The 24310-nt window shown below is 47.7% G+C and overlaps 1 protein-coding gene across 1 annotated transcript; it reads right to left on the bottom strand.

Moving 5' to 3' along the window:
• Positions 1-292: 292 nt before the first annotated feature.
• ATP1B1 (ATPase Na+/K+ transporting subunit beta 1) lies at positions 293-22975 on the bottom strand. The gene is made up of 6 exons (XM_025877600.2): positions 22386-22975; positions 17822-17950; positions 6659-6814; positions 4722-4906; positions 2087-2167; positions 293-1026 (listed from the first exon to the last, which is right to left on the bottom strand). Exons 1-6 carry the CDS (start codon positions 22480-22482, stop codon positions 763-765), a joined length of 912 nt encoding a protein of 303 aa, XP_025733385.1. The 5' UTR covers positions 22483-22975; the 3' UTR covers positions 293-762.
• Between the last annotated feature and the right edge of the window lie 1335 nt (positions 22976-24310).

Here is a 24310-nt window from a genome sequence, read left to right as displayed (position 1 = left end):
CTTCAGAATGTACTGGAGGACAAGGGAAGAGATGTCAAGACAGCATTCAATACAAAGCACAACACAACCCATCACCTTTTTGTATTTTTCTGTAGTGTCACTTAAAATTTAAAGGGCAGTTCCCCCATGACAGCCCACCCCCACCCCCAGCCCCAGGAAAAAAAAACAAAAACAAAAAAAAAAAAAAAAACAAAAAGTAAAGACCTAATACCACAGGAAAAGACTATGGAGTGTGTTAAAAATGCTCATTGATGGGCCATTATTTTTGAAAGAGCCAAACCAAAAAAAATAATAAAAAGTAACATGCCAGTTTTATTCCCATTGACTATTTACATCTTGGACAGCAAACCTCGCTCACATAAAGTAGAAAACAGATACAATAAAACATGGCTTGAAAAATGACCAGAGTGTGCACCTACAGTACTGTACGCTAAATCAGATACACAGGCGGCAATACTCAGGGGCCAGAAACACTGCTTACTACGAGTCAGTTACGGAATCATAATTTACAGTAAAAATGGGCACGTCCCAAGGCTCAATTTTTATTTTCTCTTTTGTCATTTACAGTAGAATAAATATTTTGTTGCTATTGCTACACTTTAAATTTACATTCTAACCTATTAAATGCAGAAAGCTAGTGTAAAGCATATAGATTAAGTGTAGGTCCCATACGTATGACAGTTTATTCAAGACTAGTAGGTTTTTGTTTTTGTATCTTTTTTAACTTTTTAAATGGCTAGTGGGAAAGATTTGTGCTTGAGATCAGCTCTTAACTTCAATTTTTACATCAAAGCGTCCCTGAAAACGGTCTTTCTCACTGTACCCAATGTTCTCACCATACGCCTTACACTCGATGCGGATTTCAGTGTCCATGGTGAGGTTGGTGAACTGTACGGCCAGCAGCGGCTGCAGGTACTTGGGCTGCAGGAGCCTGCCGTAGTAGGGGTAATACTGCAGAGGAAATCCGGGGTAGCCGCCCAGTCCAAAATACTCCACGTTTCCAACTTTATCCTTATCTTCGTCTCGCTAAAAACCAGAGGGGAATGAGATGTTAATGGCTTGCAGCCCAGATCACTACTTGCCGTGACAAACGAGGCTCTCGATCCCACAGAGCAGTTTGCAAACCGCTGCTGCAGGGAGACCAGTGAGCCCCTGACGCACCCGCTCAAAGCCCCCCCAGAAGCAGCTGAACGCTAACCACCGGAGAGTCCCGCGGTGGTACGTCACACAAGAGCAACCAGCACACACTCAGTCTAACCCCTGGCAGCCGTGGCAAGTGCTCATAAAAGCAAACTGTTCTCTTTGTACAGAGTGAAGGCAAAGGCCAACCAACCATTTCTCCAAAGCCAACACACCCAGAAAGGCACCCACCACTGAAAGTCAGAAATCCACTGGTGGTGGTCCAGTGGAACCAAGCATTTCTCCAAAGCTAACACACCTAGAAAGGCACCTGCAAATCCACTGGTGGTGGCCCAGTGGATGGTACTTCAGCCATATTCCTTCCAAAAGTCTAACTCATTGCCTTTCACTTTCTTGCATCCATTTCTTGGTGCCCGCATAAAGCAGCACGGAGTAGAGATTCCCTTTCTTTATTCTGCCCTCTCTGTAAACAGTCCACTAGAAACCTATCTTTAGATCTAAAGGGAACATGTACTATTACCTTATCTTTCATTATTTTTTATTTTTATTTTTTCATTATTTTTTAAAGAAAAGCCAAAACCACATTTTTGTCAAAAAAAAAAAAAAAAAAGTTGGCCTTCAATTTTGAACACACCATGTGGGCCAGAGAAGCACTGTGTGGGCTAGATAGAGTTCACCTCTCAGTTCTATAAACCAATATTCCCGCTAATTAAATTCAGATAATTCAATTTCTTGTTCTGGTAGAGAAACTGACATGTGGTTTTAGCCTTGTTACATCTTTCTCTTAAGATGTTCTAACCCCATATAGCTATAGCTCAACTGCGACTAATGCCTGGAAGCCACGTTTCTCTTCTCCCATAGTCAAGTTTTACCTGGAACTGAAAACAGTCTCGTCTGTACTCCCCCCTCCCTCCCCCACCACCCTCAGTAAGAAGCGTCTCCTTACCTTGCCAGTGCACTGGACCGGCAGGACGTAGGGACTATACTTCATCATGGGGTAAGCCTCCAAGGACTCATTCTTGGGAGGCTAAAAACAAGAGCCCACACTGGTCAATAAGTTTGTGAGTAATTTTCTACATTTCTGATAAATGAAGCCAGCTTGTAGCATAAACAAGTACACACTGGTCACGGAAAGTCAACTGAAAGAACACTTGAGGGTAACAGAACGAATGACTCCGCTAACCAATCCATGCTGGGACTTTGGTTGAAATAAAAGTAAGTGCCCAAGTTCCGTGAGGCTGCAGGTAAGCTGTGACGCAGCCCAGCACGACAGGGCACTTCTAATGAGCTCTCCTCCAGGACACTGAAAAATAAAAGCCAACCCAGCACAACATTCCTCGTTTGCGGCGGTTATTAACAATTAGATGGAAAAGTTGGTTGACATTTCTGTTTTTATAAAACCTGGGCTTTCCTCCATGAAAAAATAATGCCATCCTTTTTTCTCCAGCAGGCCTTCTTCAAGTAGGCTTTTTTTTTTTTTCCTTTGAATCTCTGAATTTCCAGCAGAGGCACTGCCATGTAAGGAGCATCTCCAATTCAGTTAAGGAAGTCCAATATGTAAAACAGCTCAAGACAGCAAGTGCCCTCAAGGCAGCAGCCCCCTTCCACGGAAGGGACTCAGAGTACACTCTCAAAGTTATCGTTGTGGTGAAACATCTAGAGCGTTCCCTCCTGCAGCGCTGGCGCAAATCCACCCCAGAAGAGGTGTGATGAACACCCTTCCCTGGAAAGACAGCCACCTGCTTGCTTACTCAGATCAGCGTAGCATGTGGGTCTTGACATGAGACCGTCTAACCAAAGTCAGAGAAAAAGGGCAATTCTCTGTATCAGTAAGGAGCTAATATGTTTGACACTCTTTTAAAATACAAGAAAATGATCATCAAGATCTGACTCTTAGAATGTTCTACCAGCAACAGATTTATCTTTAAAGATACGGACAGAAAATACCAGAATCTATCCTGAGGGTGAGGAGGAAACAGGCATATTGATGAGATGTTGGAGTACCACAACCTCGGACAGAAAGAATTCTCACAACAGAGCAGGGGGCGGGGGGTGGGGGGGTGGGGGTGAGGTGGTGGATTAGACTGTGGTGATGGATAACCAAGTGGAGATCAAAGACAAAAGGAAACAAGGACAGAAAAGAAAGAGTAGCTGAAATCATCACTCAGCAGGCACCTCTACAGATGTGGGTAGAGATGAGAATCACAACAGGACCACCCCTTGGGGCAGAGGGGGAACGGACAACTACCACTCAGTCCCTGTGGAGAGCTATGACCACAAGTGAGGGCCTCAGAGAGCAGAGACCGGGCCTCGTCTTCCTTCTGACCACCACACAGATCCCTTCCACGGCCAAACAGCTGCTTTGTCCAGGTGAAGGGCTCCCGGGCAATCCGAGTACCAACTCTAAGTGTGACATAACGGGTCTCACCATCTCTCTTCCATTCTATCCTAACTTCCGTGGAAAGAAGATTACAGTTCTGTGGAGAGAGGGGTACGTTCATTTCTGCAGGAGGGCTGTTCACGGCTGCCGGCCGGGCCTCCATCCATCCTGCACACCCACCCAGTTCCGCCTCGGGTGGCCGGAAGGGAGTTCTGAGGCCTCCTCCAGTTATGTTAAAACTTTTCGTCACTACATCAATTACCTGTTTTAAAGAGACTCCTGGGTAACAAGCATTGTGGAAACAAGTCAAGAGCATGCGGCAGAAAACTAATGAACAAAAGAGCCAGATTCCAGAAAGGAGGTTAAGTTTGTTCCTGTAACTCAGGAGACTGTGTGGTCAATCCCTGTCAGAATGGAGACCCCGACTCGGAAGGGCTGTGTCCGACGGTGACCGGGGGCCCTGCGGCAGCAGCCTTGCTTCAGGGAAAAGGACAGCTCCCTTTCCCACGACCGGAGGGAGAACACGGAAGAGCCGGTTTTATGAAAGCAGAGGTAACACCAATACGTGTTTCCTTCTCTTAAACGATTACTCTCATCTCACCCGACGGCGCAGGACGGCAAACTGCCACCGTTCGGTGATCGCAAGGAACGTTCACCCGCTCGGCGGCGAGAACGCCCAGAGCCAACACCATGGTTATCAAAGCTCAACCTGAATGGCGTTCAGCTTCTACTTTTGCAATGAAATCGTCATCCAGTAAAAAACAAACAAACAAACAAAAACCTGTGTTTTCAGATTACCAGACAATTTTTTAAAAGTACTCTTGGGCTCCAAGAGTACCAAAACCTGACTGAGACTCTACATGCAGACAGTTTTTAAATTTGGGAAAATATCTTCTTCTGTTTTTATTTTCGAAGAGTTCACGTTGTAGAATGACATCACAGAAGTGTTAAGAACAGAGCCGCCGTGGCTCTGCCCCTCAGAATTTCTCTCACTTTAGGAAAATGAGATAAACGACCTAACTTTCAAGGATCTCAAGGTGGACACAGAAGTTTTCGAACTTTTCGACTTTTGACTGGGTTTGAAGTCGCCACTGAGTATACTTTAAATCTTCTTTACAGACAGACTCTCCTCACACCAATTAGCCATTTCATCCAAATGAGAAAAGCTCTTCTACATTCTAGGGTTTAAAACAGGACTTGCCTTAGGTTTGAAGCCCAGGACTCGGTTGAGCTTTATTATGACACATGGTTTGCCCTCTCTGTAGCCGTAAGATTCATCGTTTATTCCGGAGCAATTTCCCAACCACTCAAGCTTGAACCTGCAGACTTTTCGCTCTCCTCGCTCATTGTTAAATTCTCCTCGTTCTTTGATTTCGCTGGGCACATCTGAAAACAGAAAACACCGTTTTCACTTTGTACCCACAATTCCTTGAGTGCCCCTGAGGGAGGAAAGGGAGGATTCTTCCTTCTCACAGTGACCCATTCTAAGCCCGTGCTGTTCTGCATTTAGTGCATGGTCTGAATTAAGCAAGGATTTCCAGCAAACCATCTCTGGTCCCCTCACGGACATTAAAAAGGTATTTTATCGCCAGCAATAGCTATTTATGATCCCACACCACGGCTTCTCAGTACTTGATGATCCACACGTGATGTTTGGTCTGTGGCAATATTTCTCTTCCCTTAAATAATGGATGACTCAGCTATTTAGGAGACTGAGCAGAAACCCGATCGCCTGTCATGAGCAGCCTCATCGACACAGGTCAACACCAGCTGAGCTCATTAACAGGGACATTATGATTAGAAGCCAAATTAAAAGGACTGCCAATAATTTTCAGAACTGGAAGGTTTTTCGTCAGAATTGCCTGGCCACTGCTAGGCCACTGTCTTTGCCACTAATTAGCATGTTAAAGAGTAAGGAAAGAATTATTTTCTTCCTTTTCAGCCACCGTTCAAGGTTTTAAAAAAAACTTTTTTTGAATTTTTGCCTTTGCAAGCTATGACTTCTTATAAGCATTTGTTCAACTGAAAAAATTATATTATAGTAATCTTGATTCATACCTCATAACAAAGCCAGAGAAATACAAGAAATAGAGAATTCAAAGTTAATTCAAAGCATCCTGCAAGAAACTGAGGCAAATACCATAATTTACATGTATTTCTAGGGTCACAAAATAACTATTTTCCCTTTAAATGGTAAAGGGCCTCCATTCAGTCCCTCTCCAGGGAAGCGATTCACCCTAATGACCTTTTATACAGGCCTTTTAATTACCGCAAAGATGAAAACCTCATTGAAATCCTAATGAGAGAAATCTAGTGAAAATGTTTCTTCTAAATTACTCTTTTCAGAATGACTTAAAATGGCAATTCACCCCATATTATGATCAAGCAAACAGGGCCACATGAAGAGCTGGTGTTGGTAAATGCTTGAACTGAGTCAGAAGGACTGATGTCACCTGGTAACTCAGAGATCTTGTCTAAGGAGGTCTGAAAACATGGCTGGATAATGCATACTCCAGGCAGCGAGGAGGAAGATATGTGTTCCTGTCAGCGGTCAATAAATCCAAGAGCCGCCCTTCCTTTACCATTCGTTACTGAAATGCTGAGCTGCCTGAGACATTTCACTATCCATCCCAACCAGGGGCTAGGAAGGTCTCTACCCAACCAGAAATCATCTTTTATCCATATCCGTGTAGCTAATCATGCCAAGGAGCCATTATAATGAAAAGTCCTGTACACTCTTCCGAAGGGGGTGGGGGGGGCACAGAAATCTGGAAATATAAACAGTTGCGTTTCTCAAAATCAATAGATGTAAGAGAACCATAACTGTAATTGCAGTCTTCGAGTGTGAGCGGTAAAAAGCAAATGTGTCCAGGAGTGTTTCAAATTAAGCAAGACACTTTCCAAATGCAGATAATCGTAACACTTGAGGCTACTTTGTTTCTTCCATCACATTTCCAAGCCTAAACCATAAAGTCTTCTTGCTTTAAAAAAACAAAGACAAAAAAAAAAAAACCCATCCTCTCAATATGGCCAGACTTCAATTATTTAATTATTTGAAGAGTATCTTTCAATCATTAAATAACAGGTAGAAATGGGAAATAAGAATTAACCACAAACATCCAAAATGAGTCTACTTACTGCCACAATCTTCAAAAATCATTTCATCCTTCTGGGCGGAATCTTTGTACTTTTCCAGGAACCTAACTATGTTGAGCACATAGGCCTCATAGCTCTTGGGATCATTAGGGCGAAAGGAAATTTCGGTCTTTTGGATCTGAGGAATCTGTGTTAATCCTAGACAGAAAGAACAACACGGCAAATCGTTAGTGGGAACGTAGTCAACCAAGATCATTCAAAGCAAGTTCTCCCACGTACAAACATGCTTCGCCAATCCCACCTACTAAAAAGAATGGGTTAAATTCTTGCTCTCTTGTGAAATCACTTCTCTGGCATTTAGATTAAGTACCTAAGTACCAATGATGGTGTCTTACTATCATATATCATTTTATTTACCCAGCACCACTTCACGATAGGCATCATCTCCATTTTATGAATGAAACTTCTTGCACAGAAAGGTTAAGTGCTTGGCCCAGGGTTACAGAGCAAGTGGTAGAACCAGAATTTCAACCCGTGTACACTGTACTCCAAAGCCTGTTATCTTTCCAGTACTTCCATATGCTCATATTAAAAACAACTGCATAGCTTGCTAGCATTTCTTGCAGGTGGCTTTCCTTTCCCTAACTGCATGTAAGCCTTGAGCACAGAGGGTTTTTATACTTTTTTTTAACGAGTTGATGACCATTCCAAACCCTACAAGACTCAAGGCTACTCGAGAGAGGTATTTCTTTGGGTCTTTAACCCAAACTGGATGAACTGGGATTTATGTACAGTTACCATTCCTGCTTTCCATTCCAAAAGCAAGTCAAGTGCCAGCCAGTATAAAATTCAAAGTAGGACTACCTCAAATTTTCATTCTTTAACCAACGTTTTAGATTCTTTAATTTTCAAAAGCCTCTGCCATCACAAGATTTCCTAGATAGATATTTGACCACCACCACACAGCCCTATACATAGGGGCAACGGGTGGAGACTTGATCAACTGCCTTCTAGTCTTAGATGGCCAGGTAAGACCCAAGTTGCCTGGTTAAATTTAAATTGCAGATAAACCATGAATCAATTTTTATAGAAGTATGTCCCGTGTAATGTTAGGACATACTTCTAAAACAATCAATTCATGGTTTATCTGATGGTCAAATTTAATTAGGCATCCTGTATTTTATTTGCTAAAGCTCACAACCCTATTCTAATCCCCACTCCAGACTTGGTGTTGGGCACAGAAGGTGGCTCATCCCCGCGGCCCCTCAGAGCACCACCTTCCCCAAGGGGCGCGTTAAACCTGCCGCCGCGTGGGCTCCACCCCAGACCTGCCAAGTCAGAAGTGCTACTGATGGGACTCGAGAATCTCTAACATTAAACCTGCCGCCGCGTGGGCTCCACCCCAGACCTGCCAAGTCAGAAGTGCTACTGATGGGACTCGAGAATCTCTAATGAGCCTGAAGGGTTCCCTAAGCACTCTTGGGTTAAGAACCACTGCTCTGGGGAGTCAGAAGCCGAGAGAGGTGACGCAGTGATGCAAATATGATGAAGACAAGGACATAACTGAAATGACGACAAGAGAATGGTGACTATTTAGCAGCACCCTCCGTGAGGCTGGAGGACAGGCTTCGGTAGGGGCTGGGCTCAGTGGCTGCTCTTTTTTCTAGTGATTAAGGATGGCTTTGAGCTTCAAAAGTGGTTAAATAATGAAGGAGGCCCAGCTTAGGGGGCTTGACAGGTAAGTTCTTCCATGCCTGCAGTTCTCTAGAAGAATGGAAAAAACAGGGATAAAGACAAAGACCGTGAGGGTCTGGGACCAGGCAGAGGGGCTGCCCTAGACAAATGACTTTACAAGTGACATGAAGAATCATCTCAAAAAGGGTCACGTAGGCCCTGAGGAATCCAAGAGAAAAAAGCTGTCAACAATGATGGAGAGGAGTCAAATGGGAAGTACTGGGATTTGCTCTTACAAAAATCATCATTGTTAAAAATAAACAAGGGTTACTACAATATTTTTTAGATGCTCACAAACCCTAGAAAATTGTTTGTAGGACTAATGCCATTTAAGTATACCCTGAACAATCTTTTTCTAAACATCAAGTTAGAAAATTGGCATTGTGACCATTTATAGCACAAGGAGACAATAAAATAAAAATGACAGATACCTGAAAAAATAAAACAAAAGTGAGTAGAACTTTCCATTGGGATTTCATGCTTGAGAAAGTATGGAAAACAGGACTCCCCATTGAAATGGGGAAGGCTGGGGTGGGGGGTGCGCATTCCTGGTTTGACTTATAAACTAGACATTTAAGTCAAGGTGACATGCCTGGACCTGCAGAAGGGCAGAGGCAGGCCCAAGGCCAGAGGGTTACAGAACTTAGGAGGATGGGGTATTTTCCTAGAATAATCCTGGAGTCCGCAGAGAATGAAGCCTGATGGGCATGCCTACCAGGGAGCCCGTGCAGGGCAGACAAAAATGTCAGAGGCAAATGCCTTCAAAATCGGTCATGCAGGTTTGCTGAAATCTACCTCAGGTACTTTGTGTGACCGGGGTGGGAGTGGGAGCAGAAATGGACTAATAACATCTATGTGTGCAGGGTGAACAGCGTTTCCAGGCTCGGGGAGAAGGCAGAGACAGGGCAGAGAGAAGATCCCTCGTCAGAAAGCAAGGAGAGCTCTCACCCAGCCTTCAGGAAGGGGGTGGTAGGGAAGAAGCTGCTGGCCGCCCTAGGGGTCACCAGCAGGATAAGCAACAATCATGCCAGCTGTGGTCCCTCAGCAGAGCGGGCAAAACAACAAAATGCTAACAAAATGTCCATGAGCCCAAGGGAGATTTGGAGAGTCTCACCCAGTGACTTCAAAAGAGGAGGGCGAACCTAGAAGGTCACGTTAGAGTAACACGGTAGGACCTCAACCACAAGGTGAGTGTCCGGCTTCAGCTGTCCGGGCAGCCCCTCCCGATCCAGCCCCTTCTGAATTCTCTCTTCCAGGGGCCAGTCGAAGACCAAGCTTCCATCTCCCGGACTGGATGATGTACTTCTCAGACTCTCCCAGAGCAAAAAGGACAGCAGGGAGAGGAGGTGGCATTATGCAGAGTGCTTTTCACTCCCTTGAGCTACCAAGTCCAAGTTCTCCACTATTAAAAGTGACCAGGTGATGCATGTGGGACTCCCAAGCATCAGCACCCTGAGTCAGGGCTCTGGGCTCTGCTAGTGAGTGCATCTTTCAAGAGCCTGAGAACTGCGGCCAAAAATAAGTTCATGCCCACCCAGAGACAAACATGTGATTCCCATTAGCAAGCACCTCTGTGGTTAAGAACCTAATCTATGGAAATAGTCGGCATTATTACTGCACTCACAATGGTTACCACTGGCCCGGAGAAGCTCTATACAGTTGGCCTCGCTTCTCTCTAGATCGGGGGAAGAAGAAATAATGAAAACCAAGTAAGTGAATCAATTTTCACCAATTTCCACCCAGAAGCCCAAATCCTTCAGTAAGTATGGCTCACAGTCTAAGCCCCACAGAGCCTGTATGTTACCATGTGAGAGAAATGCAGTTGGAAGATGCTTGAAGAATCATGACTGTGTTCAATACAGAGAAGCATCAGAAACTATGGGACTGAGAAACCAAGAGTAAAAGAGACAGTTAAGCACAGGGTCTTAGAATCCTATGACTTGCTGAGCTGGATTAGACCTTGAGCCAAAGCCACTGCCCTGTCCTTTCCATTTGAAGTGACACAGAACCTTGGGAGAGGGAGACCAGGAATGACAGACCAACCCCAGGAAAGTCAGCCATGCTTTCCTGTCTGCTGAAGTTTACCTCTGGGGTGTCTGAAGGATCCTGAAGGTGTAAATACCGTAAGCCTTAGTGACCACCCTTTTAAGATACCCAACTTGTGATCTAAAGATTGCTTCCAGAAAAAGAAGCATCCATGGTTTGGGTTCTGGTCATGCCGTCAGCTCCTCTCTCTAAACCCACAGCTACTGCAGCATGTACATACATACATGAATACCCAGGAGCCACCCCGTAGTCAAGTCTGGACACAGCCTCCTTGGTGAGCATATCTGCTCTCCTTCCCCCATGTCTGGGCAAGGTCTCACTCCATCCCCCAGCAGCTCTGCTTCCCCTTTTCTTCATCCAGAGCCTTCTGGCCTGAGAAGTTCTCTTCCTGGACACTCTCAGAGATCAATCCCCTTGCCTATTCTGCTCTGGATCATCTTAATTAGGAGAGTTGTCTGATGAGATCTTTTCCAAACCATTAGGAAAATTCCTCTCTTTTTTTTTTTTTTAAAGATTCTATTTATTTGAGAGAGAGAGAATGAGAGACAGAGAGCACAAGAGGGAAGAGGGTCAGAGGGAGAAGCAGACTCCCTGCTGAGCAGGGAACCCGATGCGGGACTCGATCCCGGGACTCCAGGATCATGACCTGAGCCGAAGGCAGTCGCTTAACCAACTGAGCCACCCAGGCGCCCAGGAAAATTCCTCTCTTCAAAAGTAATTTCCGTAAAGCAATTATATACACACAAGAGGCTGATGAAGGACCCTTGACCAGATATCTAAATCATTTACTTTACATTTTGAGACTAACGGGAAGAGACAGAAAGGAACGGGATCAGATTTGGCAATTTTATTATTTTGAGTCCACACAGATTTCTGCAACTGTGACACTCTGCCCGGGCCACACAATCCCATCTTGCTGACCGGCATCCTCATTAGTCGTGTTCACATGAGAATGGATGCTTTCAGCTAGTCCCTCTCTACATTGCCCACTCCTTAAAGTTGTTAGTCATAACTTTAGACAAGGATGAGCTTTGTTTCCAGTGGTAACTCCCAGAGGCCAAAGATAGCATAACACCCAATCACTGGCTTGTGGTCTCAAATTATATTCCAGGAAACAGATATAACCTTTTGCCTCGCCAGTGTTCTGAACTTGAATTGACATTCACCATGCCGAGTTCTATACAGCTTTGCCCTGGTAGGGCCATTTCCCTTAAATTACATTTCGCTTATTATTTAATAAAGCCACCTAAGCGGACTGAAATCATAAGTGGGATGTGAAATTTTAGTACTGGGTTTTTAATGAGGATGGCATCTTTACAAAGAATTTGGGGTTTAAAACAAACAAACAAAAAAAACCACCTCTTTGGCTTTGCAGTTGCCTTTTATAGTTACATTTGCCTTTCCTTGGTCCCCCATCTCTTGAGAAACAAATGAGGAAAACACTGAGGTTTTGGCTTTAGTAGCAGGTGGGGGAACTAGCAAGTAAAGGAGGAAAGAAAAGAGAAAAGCGAGGTTTTTCACTAAGAAGTACATTGTGTCCAATTAGGTTTATAATGTAGCAAGTTTACAATGCCTCAATTTACTTGTGAGTTTTAAGTATTTAAACTAGAACGTGGCCATTATAACCTTGGAACAGTTACTCAAGTGAATCCCAAAGCACAGCTGCTCGTATGGTCATTTAATACACCCCTTAAGTCACCAGACCAAATACTCTAAATAGGCATCATTTTCCATAGAAACCTCCAGGAGGGTACCCCTGATGACTAATAAGGGCACCCAAGGCAAAGAAACACAAAGGTAGCCATGCACACAGTACACACATACCATGGATGTCCTGTCCAGTCCAAGTTGAAAAGTAATTTGCAATTAAAAAAATTGGGGGTATGATTTTTATAGACACTCCTACACATCTATGTGTACAGATACACACACACGTCTCCCCCCTTCAAAGAGCCAAACCCTACCATTTTACAGTAAGCTTTTCTGTTCAAGGCCAAACTGAAGAACAAACATACACAGCAGACTCAACCCATCTAGATACAGAACATAACATCTGCTAAGTGACCAATAACCTGAAACAAGACGCCATATCGTACATATTGGGTAACGTCTATTCATGAATGTATGTGGGAAAAGCTATACTTTTCTGGTTGGAAGCCACTAGATAATGGACATGCCTATTCTCCTTCATCCCCCCAACTCCGCCGTAGTCCTAGCTGCCGTCAGATGGGCCCTCAGCTCGTGCGAACGTGCCAATAAACACACTGAGCGGCCCCATCCTGCATCGCGACAGCACATGGAGGCCACGAGGCCGTGGCTCCTTCTACAACATCCTCCAGAACAGAGTGTACACAGCAAAATTCTCTAAAAGAAATCTCACAGATTCAGCACTTTCTCCCCATTGTCCCTCCATGGATGGAATTCGTTACCCAGTCCTAGGTGTCAGAAGTCTCTGCTCTGCTCACTTACCTCAAAGGAGCAGCCAGAGTAAGACTCATTTTTCTGGGGCTCCAAGAACATTTTTAAGTTAATCATTAGTCTTCCTGTGTACCCAAGAGCTAACTTATTAGTTTGATCTTGGTCTTTACAAATGAAGAAATAGCAACATGGTTTGGTGAGCCGCTGACACCACACAGCAGGGCTGGGGCACTCTGGAGAGTAAGAATCTGTGGAGCTTGCTGCCCTAAACCCTTCACGAAACTACAGGTCTGGACAGTAGCTTCTGGAAATCCCAACAGCCACCAATGCTAGCTCATCGAGAGCCACCAACTCTGGGAGTAAGCTGGCAGGATCCATGAAAGGATGGGAAGAGAGAAGGAGGGAGAATGTGAGGGGCAGCCCGGTCTGGGGAGCACTGAGTGCTTAGCATGTCAGCTCACAGAGTACAAATCAATGGAATCTAATGGAAATAGCAAAGAAAAAAAAAACAAAAACAAAAAAACAAAAAACACCCTATTGGCACTTTGAAATAACAATTCTTCCAACCTAGAAGGCAGCCAAACGTTTCCAATTCTCCTTTTAAAATTTAAGTGGGAGTAATATGAGTGTGATGGTTTGAGAAAATAAGCAACTGAGACAGATGTAATGATTTCTCAAGAATTTGGCTTAATTACACTGAGACTGGAACTATAATGCCTTGTACCCTAATGGAAGACAAGGTATTTCCCTCTTATAGTCCAGATGAAATCAAAACTGCCAGTAGTGCCAGTGTGGTCTGCTGCTCTGCACCCCCCATCCTCCCTCCTCAAGTCTGGTTACCACGGAACCAAGAATATGACCCGCCCCCCCTTTTTTTTTAAATTTATTTATTTTAGAGAGAGCGCGCGAGCAGGGGAGGGGCAGGGCACAGAGAGAGAGGAAGAGAGAATCTCAAGCAGATTCCCTGCTGAGCATGGAGCAGGACACGGGGCCCGATCTCACAACCCTGAGCGGAGACCAAGAGTCAGACGCTCAACCGACTGACCCGCCCCGGTGCCCCAAGAGCACGAACCTTTTATTAGTTCTTCCAACACTGCGCCATCTTTACTTCAAAACAAAAATATAAGCAACCCACAACCTAAAGAGGAAGAACAGGAGCACAGGTTCATACCTGCTCAGCAGGGAGCAAGGCGGCTGGGAATCTCCCCTGGGTGCGCCGACTGACATGCAGTGACTTCCATGTCACTCCACTGTGGCTCAGTGAGCAGGGGCTGGGGGAGGGCGGCCCCGGCAGCGGACACTCTTGCATGACAGTGCTGGGCAGGCAGCGAGGCGCGCGGGGTCCCATGTGCCCCCGGGCCTCTCCCAGCGTGGCGACGGCAGCTTCCCCCTCCAGGTCCAACAATGAACAGCATAAGGAGAGATGCTGCCAGCCACCGCAGGGGCCTTCCCGAATAGGGACTCCCAGGGAGAGAGCGTGGCGGGGCTCACCTGGCCAGGGTGGGTATGTTAAAGAGACAGACTACGCGACAAATCCAGTGTCACTTACATTTACCTAAAAATATCTTTAAGCGTGTTTCCTAACCCAATTTCTCCCAAACGCTTTCTGTGGTAAAGCCAAGATGCTATTCACTCCATGAAAATCGCTAAGTGTACAAAGCGTCCCTGCTCCATCATCCAAAGCTCACAGTCTAGAAATACTGAATTCAGTCCCGGAAAAGAAACTGCTCCTTCCAGTAAGAAGAGAAGTGGCTGCTAACAGCTGCCCTTTGCTTGATGCCGTTAGCCTTGCCACTATTCACTTTACATACATTTATCATCTCCTTAAGTTCTCACGGGGTCTTATTCCCATTCTGCAGATGAGAAGATGGAGGCATCGTGAGGTCAAGTAGGGCATGGAATGGTGGGGAGTGTGTCCAACTCCAAGGCTCCTGCTTTTCCTTCTCAGGTCAGCTTCGCAGTGGACACGTGTACAATGGCTTACAAACTCGGGGCTGCTTTCATATTTACGTTAAGCCATGTCACATGGCCAATAACCATTCCTGACCCACAGATGTAACAATTTGTATGTTTAACCTTCTATCGCAGCGGAAGCGAGGGCCCTGTGCCCTCCGAGCTGAGGGGGCGATATGTGCACCACCGTCCCAGAGCAACAGGACACTCTCAGGAGGATCAGGGCACCGACACCACCGCCGCTCAGGCCCAGAAACTGGAGGTGATGCCTTTTTTTCCCCCTTAAATTTCACTTCCATTTTTGTAACTTAGTCCTTTCTCAGAGACTTTCGTGTTCAGCCTATCTGCTTATCCAGGATTACAGACAAACAGACCCACATGTACCGCACCATCGCCCCTGTTTAATTTGGCCACCCACCCTTGCACGTGTTATTCAGAAGAGATCTAGTTACAAGGTGTGCCCAGAGTGCAAAACGCAGTCAAACCCCAGTCAGGCTGGGTCTGTACTCATGCCCCCAATTCAGTTAATAATAGCATTACTAAGTGTTCCAATCTTTAAATGACATATCGAGTCTTTCACGCTCAGTAGCTTCATCTGACTGAAACATACAAGTTTCCCTCCTTCGCTTCCACAAACATGGAAGCTTGGAGATACAATGTGGAATCGCCAAGGTGTTCTTCCACAATGTGTTCAGTCCGCAGACTGAAGGAATAGCCTACCCAAAACACGAATTCTTGAGATCTGTTCTGACAGATCCCAAGAGGAGGGTCCAGTGAGGGTCCCTCTGAGCACCAAGGGACAGTCCCATGCTGCACTTCGTGGCTCTGTTCACCTGGCCTCCCTGCTCCAAGGCCACCATCATTTTCAAATCAAAGTCATGTCCCCTGGGAGGGTGAGAGCAAAGGGTCCTCTGCCCAGACTCTTCTGGCAAGGTGGTGGATGAGGAGAGGAGGAAAAAGAGACATTCGAAGACAAAGAACCCAGGCAGCAGGACATGGAAGAGGGAGAGCTGAGGAAGCACTTTTCCTGTGACTCGGGCCAAAGAACAGGAACGCATATTTCCACGATGAGCCATCAGCATTCCTCTGGAGAAGCGACGGTTTGTCAGGTCAGTCCAACGGCTGAGGACACTAAATATAGGTACTGAGAATGTGTCTTTTAGGAAAGAGCTAGAAGGAGGGGGGGGGGGGGGGAGGCTGGGAGAGGGGGTGGGAAGGGCTGAGCACCTCCACCAGATTTTCTAGGCAAGGTCACTGGCCAAGTCCCCACTTAAAAGGTCTGGCACTTCAGCCTTTTCTTTTCTTAGGCTTTTCTCTTTGAAAGTGGAATTGCCCTTTCTGCAAAGAACACGAAGAAATTTTTTACTTTTATTAAAGGCTGACTCCCCACAGTTTATAGACAAGCAGCACAGTTTTATATCGAGGAAGTTAAATGCCTGACTCTTCGGCTTTGAGGATACGAATTATTATGGAAGCGGCATCATGATTAAAGAACAGCTTTTCAGCGGCTAAAAAAATAGAAAGATCTACACAAATGTGAATGACGACTACTCACACTACCATAAAAATCTAACAGAAGAGGACACATTGGGCTTCGCTGTCACAAAAGCCAGCGTACGACCTGTTTACTTAAGGTCCTACGTTGCTCTGTGCATACCAGAATTTCTGCTTCAGCCTTTCCAGAGACCCACCTCTTCAGGGAAATACTTGCTGGAAACTGCAGATTATTAACCAGGTTAAAGCTGTTTTATATACTTACATGTTTGCTTTTTTCCCACTTCCAAAATCCCCTAGATCTAAATTCATCTGGCACTATCCAGGTTTCCTTACAGTGGAGGACCATGGGACCTGAGGCTAGGGAGCAATGTTCGTTCGCCATCTCCATATTCTGAAGATTTTCTTCCGAGCCTTTCACACCCGCGCTAGGAGGCAGACACAACAAGTTTGGGACAAGCAGCCACACTTGAGTGAGGCCGCCTGGTGCCGTGATCCAAGCTGCTCGGTGCCATGAAGACGGCCTCAAGACTGTCACCTAAATACAGCTGTTACGAAGCCGTTGCCAGGGAAAGTGGAGAGGGGACACGTCATTGTCACCCCCAGTGGCAGCCTCAAGGTCATTTATAATGCAGGAAGCCGGAACTCATGCAACACTTCCTGTCTCTAGGTCCTCCTGACAATGAAGTTTAGAAGAGCCAGCGAGCACAATCAGGTTTGCGGCTGCCCTGCTGTTCTGTCCTTCTGTCAGCGTCAGGCGTTAAGGGCACGGGCTTTCCCCAGGGTTCAGTGACTGGAATGGACATACACAAGGCGCACGGGGCACGCGTGCGGCATTATTTTCCTTCTGTGATGACCTCTCCTTGTTCATCCCAAGTTTTCAGAGCTAAAGGAGACAGTGAAACTGCAAAATGGGTCTAGAAAGCCGATATACAAGACTCCTACTAAGCCAGTGGGTACAAACACTGAGACGTGAGAAGAGAGCGCGCCGCTGTTCAAGGTCAAACTAAGTCAAGCTCAGTCAACAGCAGGTGGGAGAACGGACTCCTGGAGCCATGGCTTCTCTCCCTTGAGTAATCGGCCATGTCACAGCTTCTCATCGTCCCTAAAAATAACTTAATCTTTCAAAACAGGAGCTGAAGTGGGTTTTTTTTTTTTTTTTAAAGAATTTATCTGAGTCACAGTCCCCTCGAGAAAGTGAAAGACGGGCCTGAGCTGGAAAGGCCCTGTAATGACCCCACTAACCAACCCACTGGGCAGTAAGGGTGCCTCATCAGGAGCCACAAGCTGGTTGGGTGCAGGCTCGGGTGCCGGGGGAGACCAGGGTTTTTCACCCTCGTTGCAGAGCGGTAAAGATAAGACACCTGCAACCCCCGGAGCTCTGTCTGCAATGCGGACAGGAGAGCTGGCTGTAACCGTGAGCAGCTCCCATCTTTCCTATTAAACCAGGCTCAGTTTACTACTGCATTACAGACAATTCTCAGAATAGTGTTTTTCTGGGTGAAAAAGTGACACCCATTTTACCTCCCGAAGAACTGAATTTATTCCCATTCATGTTACCTGGTGGGGCCACTCGGTCCTGGTATGTGGGCTTGAATTCACTGATGGTGAGCAGCATCACCTGGATGGTCCCAATGAAGATGCCAGCCAAGCAGCCGTAAAATATCACGTAGAACAGAAGGATCTTAACTGCAAGGAGCACAGACAGAAAGACAAGGTTGTGATACAGTCACACACTCAGAATGAAAAGCTAACCTTCTCAGAGACAAAGGGACTTCCTTAACTGACTTCCCCTCCAGCGGGTCTTCAGAACTTCCTTTTCCAACACTGATCCAGAGCATGAACCATATTCCCACACAATAGGGTAAAAACGAGAGACGGGCAGTCCTCCGTTACAATGTGTGTGTGTTGGGGGGAGGTAAGGGTAAGAGGAATGTTTGGCTAGAACTAAGGTTATTTACAGGAAATAATTGTACTGCCTAAACAAAAAAATTTTCATGAAGATCACCAATAAAATCTAGGAACATGTTTGTGTGCTTACGCAACACATTGCAAATATTACAATATACTCCCTCAGAGACAGACGGAGGTTTTCTTGCCTTGTTTGTCCCCTGACATCTCAATCCTACAATCCAAGCCCTGCTGCTTCTTCAAATATTCGAGTGCCTGCAAGTTTTTATGCTGGGCCAGAGCAATGAATGCCGAGAAGCCCCGGGAAGCTCTTCTGCTCCTTTCTGTCACCCCACCTCTGACATGTATTAGGCACTGAGCACACTGTGTTTTTCCTTCAGGGGCACCAACGGAGGGGGAAACAAAAGGAAATCTTATAGTCAAAATGACAGGCATATTTTTATTTCATCTTCTGCCTGGACCCAGAATACTGACTGGCTTCACGAGCTGTATTTTCTTTTTCCCACAGCTAGCAGGAAAGCAGGACATAGGCTGAGCTGGCTGCAAAAGCAAAAAACACAAGAAGCTAAGCACCACGAAGCGCACAGACGGGAATGAGGCTATCAGTTACTGGTCTACGAGGATTATCCCCCCGATTAGCCGCATAGTAACAGGCTGTACTAGGCATCGCCCGGCAGCCCCGTGCCAGTCAACATCTCCCTGCGAACGTAAGAACAGGAGCAAGTGAACCGTAAGGTTATCAAGTCTGAAACAGGACTGCACGAAGGAGCCTTAGGTTACTTCTAAAAAGCTCCAGATCTCATGCAGAAAATGCTGGGGTCCCGGGGGGTACAAAGTACAGAACAAAAGAGCATGGAAAGGAAGTGTCTTGGTGCATGGTGGAGGGATGGAGGCAGAGAGTGGGCACACTGTCGCAGGAAGCAGCCGGGTTGCCTTTGGCATGCATTTAAAAGCCCAGCTTTCCAATCAGCAAATACACGGTTCAGGGAAATCACGCTACAAGCACCAGTAAAACAAGCCAAATGCACTTAAGACCAAGATGCTTAATCATAGTCCTTTTCCTCCCCTATCCAAAAAAAGAAGGAAAAAAGTAGGAAAAAGGCCAGGACACGAGCCAAAGATAGGGAAAAATGGAAGACTGTAGAATCCAGAACCACAGCTGCCCAGCTCAATCACTGCCTCCCAGCAGGACAAGGGTTAACTGCTGCATTCTGTCTCCAAGTAGCAGTAGGCAAATGGTAAGGCTGTGACGTCAAGAGATCTGGAAAATTTTTCCAGTGAATGCTAAGAGGTGCAAGAGTTGGTAGAGCATGGTCAGAAAGAAACTGGTGTAACCTCCCTTTTTGTCTGTCCCCCCAGTCTTGGTGCTCTTAGCTTGACCACACTTGGCTCCTCCAACAACCGGAGCATTTTTATACTCGTTCCTTGGACTCCCGATACCGAATTCTAACAACTTAAGGTACATAATTGAGACGACAATTGAAAATACAAATAGAGCAAATGGAAAAATCAGTCCTTTTGCGAGCACACTGATTAAGGCCGAAGAAGATACAGCCTTTCCATTCTGCCTGACACCGTACCCTAAGAGAAATGAGGGACTTTTCTCTTTTGCTCCAAGATGTTACTTAGCAAAATCTCCCCAGTGACAGCTGTGAGGTCAACTGGTTAGAGGAACATGAACATCTGGCAGGACCTATGCAGTGGACTCACCAACACAGGTTACCAGGGGCTGCTCAAAAAGAAAAGCTAGACAAATTGTACCAACCGGCCAGGGTGGCACGGAGGGTAAATTTTAGAGGCTTTTTTTTTTTTTTTTTAACTCTCCAGCAATTTCTCTTCCTTTTAAAAAAATGCAAGTAATATAGAGGTTTTCCAGTTAGGAAAAAAAAAATGAGTACCCTTCAAAGGGTCACAGGCAAAAAGAAAGACTGGCATCCTGGCCCAGCAGTAAACCTAATAAAAACCTACCAATGCCTGTATTAACTTAACAAAAAGGTGGAAACCTAATAAAAAGGTGGAAACCACAGGTGATTTGCATGCTGCCATTTCTCCAGCAGGTGACAGGCAAGGCTCCTGCGTCCATCTTGGTGAAAATCTACCTATAAGCAAAACCGAGCCAAGGGCAACCTGCCCTCGTCCCAAGGGCATTCATATTGGGCCCAGTGCTGCAAAGGTAGCATTTCGTCCGTTGGAGACAGCAATTGCTATCACTTTCTCTGATAAGAGAGGGTCTGTCGTTTCTTACATTGCCAGAGAAGAGGAGACTAATTAGCGTGAAGCAAAACCTGAATTTTTAGCCCAGCACCTGTACCTTGGAAAAGAGAAGCAAAGATGAGACAAGCACACCAATCCCGATGTCTGCATTCATAAATCAGTGTCTTGGCACCTTGCGGGATGTGCTATCAAGACACCAATATTAAGACACACAGGCACGTGTGCGCTTTCTCTCACATTTGGAGGTGCTGCCCCATTAAATGTCAGCTTAAGGAACAAATCTTCCTATACTGCCTTACCTTCTAAAGTAAATATTATTCTGGAATTGGAATGAGGAAAGAAATCTATTTTATGAAAGGAGAAAACACTAGAGGGCAAATTTCATAATATGCCTGGCGTCCAGGCAGCCCCTGGCCTGTGACAAAACTGGGACCAGACCACCAGGGCTGGAGCCCCTTGTGCATCCGGGAGAAGGGGACCCGTTCAGTTCCGCAGCGCACCACCCCAGGACTCACTCAAGTTACGAGAGGAGTTGCTAGGAGATCGCCCTGGCCAGGGGCCGTTAACCCTACACACACCCTGAGTTCTTCAGGTTTTCCCTTCCATGTGGAGAAAACCGAGAGCTATCTTTATGCACGCGAAACTATGGCAAAAATCCCACTGAAGAACAGAGGCTCCCCAAAATAAAATAAAATATAAAATACGAGCCAAAAGGCATCACTTGAAAGACCTACATTTAACATGATTCAGGAATACCTATGTTTCCCTGTAATACCTTGGAATGCCGTTTCACCTTGACTAACCTTGAAGTGTGATGCATTATTAACCCTTTATTTTTCAATCAAGAGAGCCCCAGTAAAGGCTGCATTTTTTTTTCTTTGCAAAAATCATATATTCTAGCTTCTTCCAATTCAAAATGTCAGCCAAGCACTATTTCCCTGACTCATTCTCCTGTGATGGCCACAGATCCTCCCAATCAGGAACACTGCATCAGCCCCTAGCCAGGACTCCCTCAGTGGCTGCAGTGGTGGTGCTGGCGGTATTGATGATGATGATGGTGATGATATTAGAGAAGGAGGGGGCAGTGATGCAGGAGGGGGGAGTTCCCTTCTTCTCTCTCTTCCGCAGTCACGACTCTTATAGATTTGCCTACAACTCTGCCCTTCAAAATGACCTTTTAAAAAAAAAATGTCACCCTTCCGGTGAAGGGAGACAGAAATCAAGGTATCTAATTTTCAATGAGGGGAAAAAAAAATTCCATCCAGCCAAGCAACAGGCTGCCCCAAATCCTGTAAGGTGAGCTGCATCTACCTTTAAGCCATTTATTTCTTAGACTAACCCTTCACGGTAATCAACCCAAGCTACTTATTCCACATCTGTGTGTGTAGACACTGAAAACACCCAGACTTTACCATGTTCCGGGGGCCTCCTGGGCCCCTTCTGGGTTATAATGGCTCTAGGGGAGGTCACTGGGGAAACTGTGGGCATAGCTAAGAAATACTGCAGTGTGGACGGATTCTGCTCGCCCCACCACCACCCGCGCCTTTTGAGGTATTTAGACTAGAAAGGTGCTGTAACACACATCGCCTGCATCCGATCCGATTACCCCCATGAGGTTCTCTCATTGCCTCAAATCTCATTTTTTAGGGCTTGGGACATGACTACAGGGAGAGACAAATCTAGTCTCCCGGAGCCGGACCGTTCCCGGGAAAGAAGGGCTCAAGCGATGCTCGGACAGATTGCAAATTACCAAGACAAGACCTTGGCAATCTACATAATCCTCTGACCGGCAAGCTCCCGCGCCCAACCTGGGGGCTCCTCATTCCACACCGGATGACCAACCCAGGCTGGCACGACCCGAGCAGCGCCCGCTGCCGACCCCGCTCCACCCCGGGCGGCGGGAGGCTTGCGGAGCGGTCCGCAGAGCCTGCGCAGGGATGCGTCGCCCCGGACAGACAAGGCGCTGTGGGGTGTGGGGAGCTGCGGACCCCTTACTTACACCAACTGCCACCGGTCCTGCCCAAAAACTCCTTTTTCTCCGAGTTCCAGATGAATTTCTTCCAGCTGCCCTCCTCCTTGGCTTTTCCGCGGGCCATGGTGGCGGGTCAGCGGCTGCCGCGGGGGCTGAGGGTGGGTGAGTGCGGCGCGCGCCCTCGCGTCCTCCCGGGCTGCTGGTTGGCGGCCCCGGCCGGCTCTCCGCAGGCTGCACCCGCCGCTGCCGCTGCGGCTCTCCGAGTGCCAGACGCGCGCCGGAGGGGCAGAGGCAGGAGCGGGAGGAGGGGGAGGTGGCGGCGGGGGCGGAGGGCGGAGGGAGGGGCCGCGCAGGCTGGGCGGCTCCGAGCCCCGCACCTATTGGTGGGCGCACGGCCGCTCGCGGGCTCTCCTTGGTCCGCCACGCGCTCCTCTTGTCCTTAGGGGTTTGGGGGCTCGGCGAAGCCGCAGCTGCCGCTCCGGCTGCCACTGGGGCCGCGTGTTCGGCCCCCGCCTCCTGTGACCTCTGCAGAGGCAGGCAGGGGGCAGGAGAAAGTCAGAGAGAAGGACGGACAAACGGACAGGGGACAGAACCACGCACACCAGCCTCAAGCGGAGAAATTGGCGGAGTGCACGCCCTACCTTTACTATATACCGCGCCGGGGCGGCCCGGGGCCCCGCCCACCAGCGGCCCGGCTGGCCAATCGCAGGCGCGGAGGGGGCGGGGCATAGGGCCCGAAGGGGCGGGCACGGGGCTGGCACAAAGGAGCCGCGGCGGCGAGTGGGGCGGGCTGTAGAGCGGGGGCGCGAGGGGCGGAGGGGACGGCGACGCGCGCGCAGGCAGCACTGCGCAGCCCCCTCCTCCTCGCTCGCGGTTGGACGCAAGCCCTCCTCTTCCGTAGTGAGGTGCATCGCACCTGTGTCGCCCGGCACCCCGCAGACGCCCGGGGACCCCAGTCCAGCTGGCCTGATCCGGACGCTCCCGGTCTCCCCCCGCTGCAGGTCCACCCCTCGTACGCCCTGGAGGGGTGGGGGGAAGGTCACTCGGGGACGCCTGAGAGTCGGGGATTCTGCCTAGCTCCGCCCTGCCTCTCCGCTCCTGCACCTGCCGCCCCCTGCGCGCTCCCCGCCTCTGCGGTTGCAGTTCCGGCCGGTCCGTCTCGTTCCAGCCCAGCCCAGCCCGCCGGCCCTGGCTCCTGACTGCCTGCCGCGCGTTTAGTGGGCAGCCTGAGCCGCCTCCAGCAGGACAATCACCAAACCCACCCTGGGCGGATCCCGGGTTGGAAGGAGTGGGAGACCGACCACTAGCCCGACGGTGTGTCTTCCCTGGGAAATTAGTCGCACTTCATGGCGGGCTTACACCAGTCTACGCCCGGACGACGACAATATTTGCACATGACCCAACCACTGCGGACTCTCCTCGGTGCCCAGTAGGTGGCCAGTATTCTCACTGACATGCTTTTTTATGCCGCCTTGGGAGTACGGACCACTTTGTTCTGCTGTAAAATCCCTGAGGCCAAAAGAATTTAGGAAGACCCAGCTCAAATGGCAGGACGTTGAGGGGCAGTCCCCCTTCCCATCCCTTATTCCCTGTTGCTGAAAAGCCGAACTCCTTGGTTTCATCTCTCTCCTCTGAACCCCTGAGCAGCTTCACACATCCCTCCCAGGGCGGTGGTGACACAGCAGAAATCGGCAGGGGTGTCTCTGCAGTCACTGCAGAGAAGCCCCATCCCCAGAGAGCAACCTAGCCCGTCCTGGAAAAGACTTACAACCCCTTGTTACCCAGTACAGGGATGCTTGTCATGGCCACCTTTCTGTCGCCAAGGTCAATCTTGCAGGTCTAAGGACAAGCTCCAACTGCTATAGAATGAGCTCTTTCCCACTAATCCTTCGCAAGGCCCACCCACAAGATTTGCAAAAACCTGAAAATCCCTGAAAATTCAGAGAGGCAGG

Source organism: Callorhinus ursinus, unplaced genomic scaffold, assembly GCF_003265705.2.
Source record: "Callorhinus ursinus isolate GAN/ISIS: 27379988/994484 unplaced genomic scaffold, GSC_fseal_2.0 scaffold13, whole genome shotgun sequence".
NCBI lineage: Eukaryota > Metazoa > Chordata > Mammalia > Carnivora > Otariidae > Callorhinus > Callorhinus ursinus.
This window is presented reverse-complemented; position numbering and strand designations above follow the sequence as displayed.